Raw genomic sequence first — 7870 nt, forward strand, 5'->3', positions numbered from 1 at the left:
TAGTTTGTCATATTACTATATTATAGCACTACTTGATGGATTCTTGCTCTTAAAAAAAGCTAATTATTTTAATAAAAAGACAACATAGGCACAACCTACAATTCTTTAGTTTCTAAAATTGGCCATAAAAAGAAAATTTTTGATCTTAATGTAGTCCTTAACCAACATTGTCACTCTACATATCAAATTTCATAGACATGGTGCTTCATAACTACATAAGCAATAGATGTACGAAGAGCATCTAAGATAAATGTGAAGATATTGGGCTTGCATGCATGGATTTTCTCCAAGCAAGCTCAAAAAAGCTTTATTCTTACAATGAAACTTCATCACATGCCATATAAACTTGAAAACATTGAGAATTTAAGCAAACAATAAAAAGCACAAATCAAAATAAGTATCTTCGCATCAAAAAGTCAAGTTTCTGAACATAAACATAGTTCGATGAGTTTAAAGTCATAAAAACTATGCTTGAATGGGAAGATCTTCTTCCTCCTTGTTCCTTGTCTCCTCTCCCATTGAAGTTATTTGAAGAGGAGTGTCACTAGCTTGCTCCTCAACCTCTACATTATCTGGTTCAAAATCCACAAGATCAACTATCTCCCCAACTTTCTCACTACCAATTGGAGGTTGTGGCTCTCCAGATCCATCAAAGAAGCGAGGATTAGATGCCATGCTTTTCATTCCCACCTCTTGGAACTCATATGGTAACTCCTTAAGAGTTGTGACTCGTTGCTCAATAAACTTAACTTGAAGTGGATCACATTTCATAGCAACCACATTTCGGCCTCGCTTCAATGCACTAACAGCTGTAGTGCCTGTCCCCGCAAAGAGGTCCATTACCCATTCTCCTCTCATTGAGAGTAATTCAATCAAATACATCATCAAAAGTTGAGGCTTTTGATATGGATTTATGACTCCTTGTACATGTGCACTGGTATGTTTGAACTTTTTGCAGACTCCTGGTCATTCAAAAACATTTGTGCGATTTGGTTTCACCGCAAAATTATATGATCCTTTACTCTGAACACCTAGAGATGAGTAAAATCCAATGGTGGCAAACTCGCAAGCCCAAGAAAGGCGATCAAGCTTATATCCATGAATGTTTGGATTTATCCTACAAAAAAATAGTTCAATTAAGCAAAAAGCAAAAAATAACACCTTACTACTAGTATAAAACTTCAAAGGTTTCACTTACCATGTTAGCATTTGACATGTCATGTTTGAGTCAGTGAAAGCTTTTTGCACTGCAGCAATTTGATCATGGGCATGAAAAAATACTACTGACCAATTTCTCCAAAAGCCTCTATAACTTTTTTATAGGTAGATACTCCATACTTTACATCATCATTGACAGAGTTTGGAGCACTAAAACCATAAGGAGCATCTGCAATGGCTAGTGTGTAAGACCGTGGGGTAGCATATGTGCTCATTTCTTCAACCATGCCTTCATGAATACACCAATGAGATGGAGACTCATCTACATTATCCGGAATATAAAGTGAGAGACCAAGAGTGATTTCAAAGCTTTGGGGTTGTTGTCTCCTTTGTCTCTCAAGACGACACCATGACAAGAACTGTTCAAAGTCAAGAGGGATCTTCTTGATGGAAACCTGTGGATCTTTGTTCTAGAATACACAACAAAGATATAAGATAAAAGGAAAAGACTTATTAAAAAAAAGATAAATTTGAAGTCTAACTAGAGTTGATTTTATAATTTGTAAGTGGATTCTAGAATCCTCAAAGAATAATCTTTAAAACCCATGATATAAATCACAAGTAAAATAATCCATGGGATTCTAGAATCTAGCCACATGCAAAATAAAAAAACTTGAACTTTGGATTTCAAAATCCAAATGGTTTTCTTGGGATTCTAGAATCCAAACCCAAAACCAATAAATGGGACATTGATTTAAGATTTTAAAAACTAAAGGGTCACCTTAGGATTCTGGAATTCAAAGCCACATAAATGTAATGTAAGAAGGCTATCACAAGAGTCCAAAATAATCAAAAGCAATACTAGACATATTCAAAGTCAATAGTGGCCAAATAACAAGGAATTACAACCAAGGAGAGCAACTCACCGTGTTAGAAAATAGCAACATGTACTTCTCCAACACATGGGGTTTGCTTGAGTCTGGATAATACTGGACCACGTCGTCCCAATTAGAGCAGTTCAATTTTTCAATCATTATTCTTTGCATGTGCAACATGATCTTTTGCCTCATGATAGACAAAGAGAAATATTATTCATGATAGAAAGAAAAACATCAATGAATATTTCAAATCATTATAATTACAAACCTTTCAAATTCTTCTCCCATTTGCTTTAGAGAGATGCTTCCACCCTTCACACGTGAGAGTACAACAATAATCAATGATTTTCACGTGTTCCTTGCAATTGTCTCCATGGTGTTATTTTCATATCTTCGAGGATGGGCTTTGGTGAATCCTCTTTTGAGACACCTTTTCCTTTGAAAGATGCATGGGACTTGCTTAGCTTTTGACCCTTTAGCTTTCGTTGCTCATGTAGCTTGAAGATCTCCTCTTGTAAGTCCCAAACTTCTCCATCGCAAAAGGCAGGTTGATAATAGTTGTCATAATGTTTAGTATTAGGCTTTTAACTTGCTCCACAACCACCTTTCTTTTTCAACTCCTCCAATTGAAGCAATTCACACAGATAAAAATTGGCTTGGAGGAATGGATGTATGTCTCATAATACAGGTTCCAGACGGATTGACACAGCAAGCACTTGTGGACACTGGAGCTCAGGCAATGTCATCAGGTACTCTACATACATAAAGATGACATATGTACCATTAACTACCAATCAAATAGAGCTCAAAGCTGCAATCCAAGGAAATATGGTCAGCTTAGGTCCAACCAACCTATCAATCAATATTGACGGCCATCAATGCCCACATCAATTTCATGTGAAGGAAGATACAGATCTCAATGAATCCATCATCCTTGGTGTTCCTTGGATGTGGACTTACAAAGCAATTCTGGATTGGCAGGAGGATATTGTAAAGTTCGCGCTTGATGCCACCTCTTATGTCACTCCATTCACACAAAACATCACATGTGGGGGGCACAACCCATTGTTACAAAAACGTAGCCATTAATGACACCCATGCCAATAAGACACTTTGACGGACAAACTGCAAGGTAGGTATGGATGCAGAAGTCAATCATGGCCAACATCTATGAAAATAGGGATACCCAAGCCTACCACTCTACAACTGGAAACAAAGGCAAAGAGAAAACAACCTCCACCAAAATCTTGACAACCTCAATGCAATTATACTTGGCAATGGAAACCCGCACAACATCAAACGCCTAAAGCAAACCAATCCAAGTATCAATGGATTCCAAAGAAAACACAGTCCAACCAACCCCAATCAACCAAAACAATTTGTCAATGGAGACCAAACAATCAACTCAGCAACATCTCAATGTCCACCAACCATGACTACCAAGTACAAGTGGGTACCAAAGAAGCCAAAAATAATGGAAATTACAACAATGGTACTCACACACCAACAATCAAAGAAAGAGCATACCATCTTTAAACACTTTTGTTTGGACCACGTAATATACTTGGAGCCTCGATAACAAAAACCATTGAACAATCCATTCAGTATCCACATCTTGTGTAGCATAGTTGTAACATTTAATGGCCTAAAATCTTTTGTGTAGCGGTATTTAGCATGAACATAGTGGGCATTTCATTAGAGTTGATTCCTAATGAGATTTACAAGAGTGCTTGGGTGGAGAGAGCAACAAAAAGCATAACACCTAGTTAGATAGCATCGACAATACTTTCAAAAGAGAGAGCAATTAAGCTATTGACAACAGTTGAGGACCGGATTTGCATGGAGCCGGTCCCCCCTCCAAAAGGCTTTGTATTATGGTTTCTCCCATCAAGAGAGACATTGTACAATACAATTCTTTGTGTTCCTTCAAGACTAGCTAGTGCAATGAAGATGGAAGCTTCATACACCAAGCAAAACACTTAATCAAACACAACTTGAATTATCCCCGTTCTCAGACCCAAGACCTCACACACCTTCGAAGATGGTGAGAGCTAGCAGGGTATGAGAGTAGATTGAGAGGAAAAAGAAGTATCTTACGAGAAAGAAGTACATCTCCTCACATAATCACTCATATTAGCATAGCTTAGCTTAGTAATTAGCTTGGTAGAGAAGATGAGCATGCATTGAAGCTTGGCTCTTGGTTGGATTTGCATCCACATGCCAAGAGAGTGTTGATGTAGGCTTCTATCTCACAAGCTTGGAGTAGGTGATGAGTTCTCCATTAAAGCTTGGGAGGAGATAGAGTATTTTCCCTTCACACATGGTCAAGTGTGAGAGTGTGTGTGTCAATGCCAAGCAAAAATCAGCCCCCCCTCTCTTGGGCGAGCCCTAGCTGCTAAATAAGTCTGGCTTTTGCCTCATTGGACCTCCCCAGGTCAAGCCAATAGGGATTAAGCAGCATAAGTGATAGCCTTCTAACATGTGTCCCCCTTTCCCCTTTTGTGAGAGCTTTAGGTAATTAAATAATTAAACTAAACTCTCATTGGACCCCTTTGCCTCCTGGCCAATAGGAATCAGGCAAGCCATAGGGCTCCTGAATGCTCATTGGACCCCTTGGGAGACTGCCCAATAGTCTTCTAGGACACTTAATTCTTATTGGTTTCTTTTATTAAATGTTTTTAAATTAATTAAACTAGATTTACTCTAGCTTAATTCTCATTGGTCCACTTCAAGGGTCTTCCAATAGGAATTGGGCACACCTTGTGGGCATCTGGCCTAGGGAGCTGACATGTGTCCCTCATTCCCTTTGTGTAAAGGGAGCCTGAGTGTGTGTGTGTGGCTTTCTCTCTCATCCCCTAGCTTTGGGGCTCGCCCCCTCCCATGTAGGGATATGCAAAGACTTTTAGGGCACACACTAAGCATCCAATTTTCCCTAGGGTTGACCTTTGGACACAACCTTTGAATTTTGGAACCTTAGCATTTTGGAAGTCTTAATGGGCTGAACCTTAGGGTCTTTTTGGCCCATTGTTTCACATGGCTCTTTTGCAGATGGCCCCCCCTTTGGATCCCTATTTTCCCTCCTTTGGATCCCTACTGTGGCCGGTCTGCTAACTTAACCAATATTCTAGCTTTTTCTCCCTTGGCACTTCCCCACATTAAATGATCAGTTTAATATGAGAAAATCATTTAGGAGAATTAGATATTGATTATTATGACATTACCTCTCTCTTGAAATCATAGTCGTCCTCGACTATGGTGTAGAGAAGATAAAGCATATGCATGAGTCCTTTTCTTAGCGGGTAGAGGATCCCTATGTTACCCTACGACATCATTCCATAATGGATGACTAGTCCATTTGGCGCTTTAGAGCCTGAGGCTGCCGCAAGCATGTCTGCACATTAGTCCTATCAGTCTTCCATAGTAGAGTGACAAGATCTACTTGGTGTTTGGGAGACGTCGTCTCCGCAAACTTGATCTAAGCATGCATACTACTTCATTTTTGTGCACAAATAAAGAAAAAGGGAGTCTTATAAGACAAAAATTTTTGTTCATTTTTAACATTTTGTACATTTGCTTACTCTTGGGAAGCATTGTAAGCATTGACAAGGTTTAGGTTATCCTTTAATTGTATGCCTTGCATCCATCTAGCATCTTCAAAAGGATAATTCTTAAACTTAATAAGATATCGTCTGATAGTCTTACCGCCTCTTAATACCTTGTCTTCATGTCGGAGAATGGACTCGGGCTGCAGCACCTCCTCGTGGTCCTCGATCTCCGGTGGGTCTTCAATAGTTGGTTCTTGAGGTGGCTCTCCTTTGTAAGGCTTTAAGAGGCTCACATGAAAAGCATTGTGTATGAGCCAATGATTGGGCAACTTAAGTTGATAGGCCATCTCATTGATTGGCCTAAGAATCTGGAAGGGACCATAGTACCTTTTTGCTAGTTTAGCATAGTACTTTTGGTGGCCCGTAGGATTCTTGCCCGTAGTGTGCCTTAATCGAGCCTTGGGAAACTTTAAAAAGACCCAATCGTTTTCTTTAAAGGCTTGGGCTCTTCTGTGCTTGTCAGCAGCAGCCTTTTGCCTTTGCTGTGAGATAGAGATAGCATCCTTAATCTTTTGGAAAGATTCTTGTAGGTCTCGGCTATACTCATCTGCAGCGAAGATCTTCCCATGTACCTTAAGTAGCAAGGGACTTTTTGATCTTCCCTCAATTACCTCGAAAGGTGCTTTTCCTGTAGAAGTATGTACAGTGTTATTGTAAGCATACTCTACTAAGGGTAAGTACTTCTCCCATTGGGATCTTTGATCTACTTCCGTTACATAGGCTTTTAGTAGATCGAGAATAGTTAGGTTAGCTATTTCACTTTGGCCATCAGTTTGTGGATGATAGGCCGAAGAGAAGTTTAGCCTTGTTCCTAAATTCTCAAAGAGACCCTTCCAGAAATTACTGGTCATTCTAGGATCTCTATCCGACACTATGGACATTGGCAAGCCATGGTACTTGAAAATTTGTGAAATGAAGAGGGTTGCCATTTGATGGGCTTTGATAGTCTTTTTGACAGGTATAAAATGAGCTTGTTTACTGAACCTGTCTACTATCGTCCATATTCCCGTATTCCCATGGATAGACTTAGGCAATCCAAAGATAAAATCCATGGATATGCTCTCCCACGGTGAATTAGGGATTGGCAAGGGTTGAAGCAATCCAAGTTGCTTCCCTCTATCAAATTTTGTCTTTTGACATACCACACATTTGGAAACATACTCATGTATGTTCACTTTCATGGTAGGCCAATAGAAATATGTTTCAATTCCCTTTAGGGTAGACTGAATCCCTCTATGCCCCGCATATGGGGGAGCATGAGATTCATACATTACTTTCTCACGTAGTGAGTTAGTAACGCATAGTCTATTGCCATAGAGAAGATAACCATCTTGTAAAGTAAATGGTTCTTCTTTCTTCCCTAATGCAAGGGCTGAAATCACATCTCTAAAATCAGGATCAATAGCATACTCATCTATCATTAAAGATAGATCATTGTGAGTTGCTATGGAAACCGCATTCACTCTCGGTCGTCTTGAGAGTGCATCGGCTACTTGATTATGCTTGCCAGCAATGTGAGCAATATGAAAATGAAATTGCGAAAGGAAATTTGCCCACCTCATTTGTTTGTCGGAGAGCTTGGTCTGCGTCATGAAGTACTTAAGACTTTGGTGATCCGTTCGCAGAATGAAAGGAGTCCCCAATAAATAGTGCTTCCATGAGTCTAAGGCATGTAGAACTGCAAGGAGTTCTTTTTCGTATATGCCTAGAGCTTGCTCAACAGGGTCGAGCCTTCGACTCTCATAGCCTATGGCGTGCCCTTCTTGGAGCAGAACAGCCCCAAGGCAATCACCACAAGCATCACATTAGACCTCAAATGGTTTTGAGAGATCCGGTAGTGTAAGCACAGGTTGAGAGATAAGCTTTTCTTTAAGCTTTTCAAAAGCATTGTTCTCCTTAGCAGACCACGTATACCTAACATTTTTCTTTGTTAGGTCATGTAATGGTCCCGCAATTTGTGAGAACTTTTCTATGAAGCGTCTATAGTATGCACACATACCTATAAAGCTTCTTAGTTCATGAAGATTCCTTGGTTTAGGCCATCCTTTTATTACCTCTAGCTTGGATGGATCCATTTGGATTTCATCTTGAGAGATAATGTGACCTAAATATTGAATCTCTTGCAAGAAAAATTCACTTTTCTTTCGATTAACATAAAGTTTATTCTCTCTTAAAACTTGAAATATTACCTGGAGGTGTTGCTTGTGTTCCTCTAATGAATTAGAGTAG

At 39.5% G+C, this 7870-nt stretch overlaps 1 protein-coding gene across 1 annotated transcript; it reads right to left on the bottom strand.

The window, feature by feature from the left end:
- Positions 1–465: 465 nt before the first annotated feature.
- On the bottom strand, positions 466–2192 carry LOC147433748 (uncharacterized). The gene is made up of 4 exons (XM_086489538.1): positions 2085–2192; positions 1562–1628; positions 1339–1447; positions 466–853 (listed from the first exon to the last, which is right to left on the bottom strand). The coding sequence occupies exons 1-4, from the start codon at positions 2190–2192 to the stop codon at positions 466–468; spliced, it is 672 nt and encodes a 223-aa protein (XP_086345664.1).
- Between the last annotated feature and the right edge of the window lie 5678 nt (positions 2193–7870).

The sequence above is a fragment of the Adiantum capillus-veneris genome, chromosome 19 (genome assembly GCF_014529385.1).
Source record: "Adiantum capillus-veneris isolate H3 chromosome 19, ASM1452938v2, whole genome shotgun sequence".
Lineage (NCBI taxonomy): Eukaryota > Viridiplantae > Streptophyta > Polypodiopsida > Polypodiales > Pteridaceae > Adiantum > Adiantum capillus-veneris.

Bases quoted from the DNA above. Each gene is read 5' to 3' on its own strand.
- LOC147433748 (XM_086489538.1), bottom strand. From the start codon at position 2,192: ATGATTGAAAAATTGAACTGCTCTAATTGGGACGACGTGGTCCAGTAT. The intron at 1,629-2,084 runs GTGAGTTGCTCT...TGTGTATTCTAG, and splicing joins TGTTGCTATTTTCTAACACG to AACAAAGATCCACAGGTTTC. The intron at 854-1,338 runs GTATGGAGTATC...ACTCTCAATGAG, and splicing joins TCTGTCAATGATGATGTAAA to AGGAGAATGGGTAATGGACC.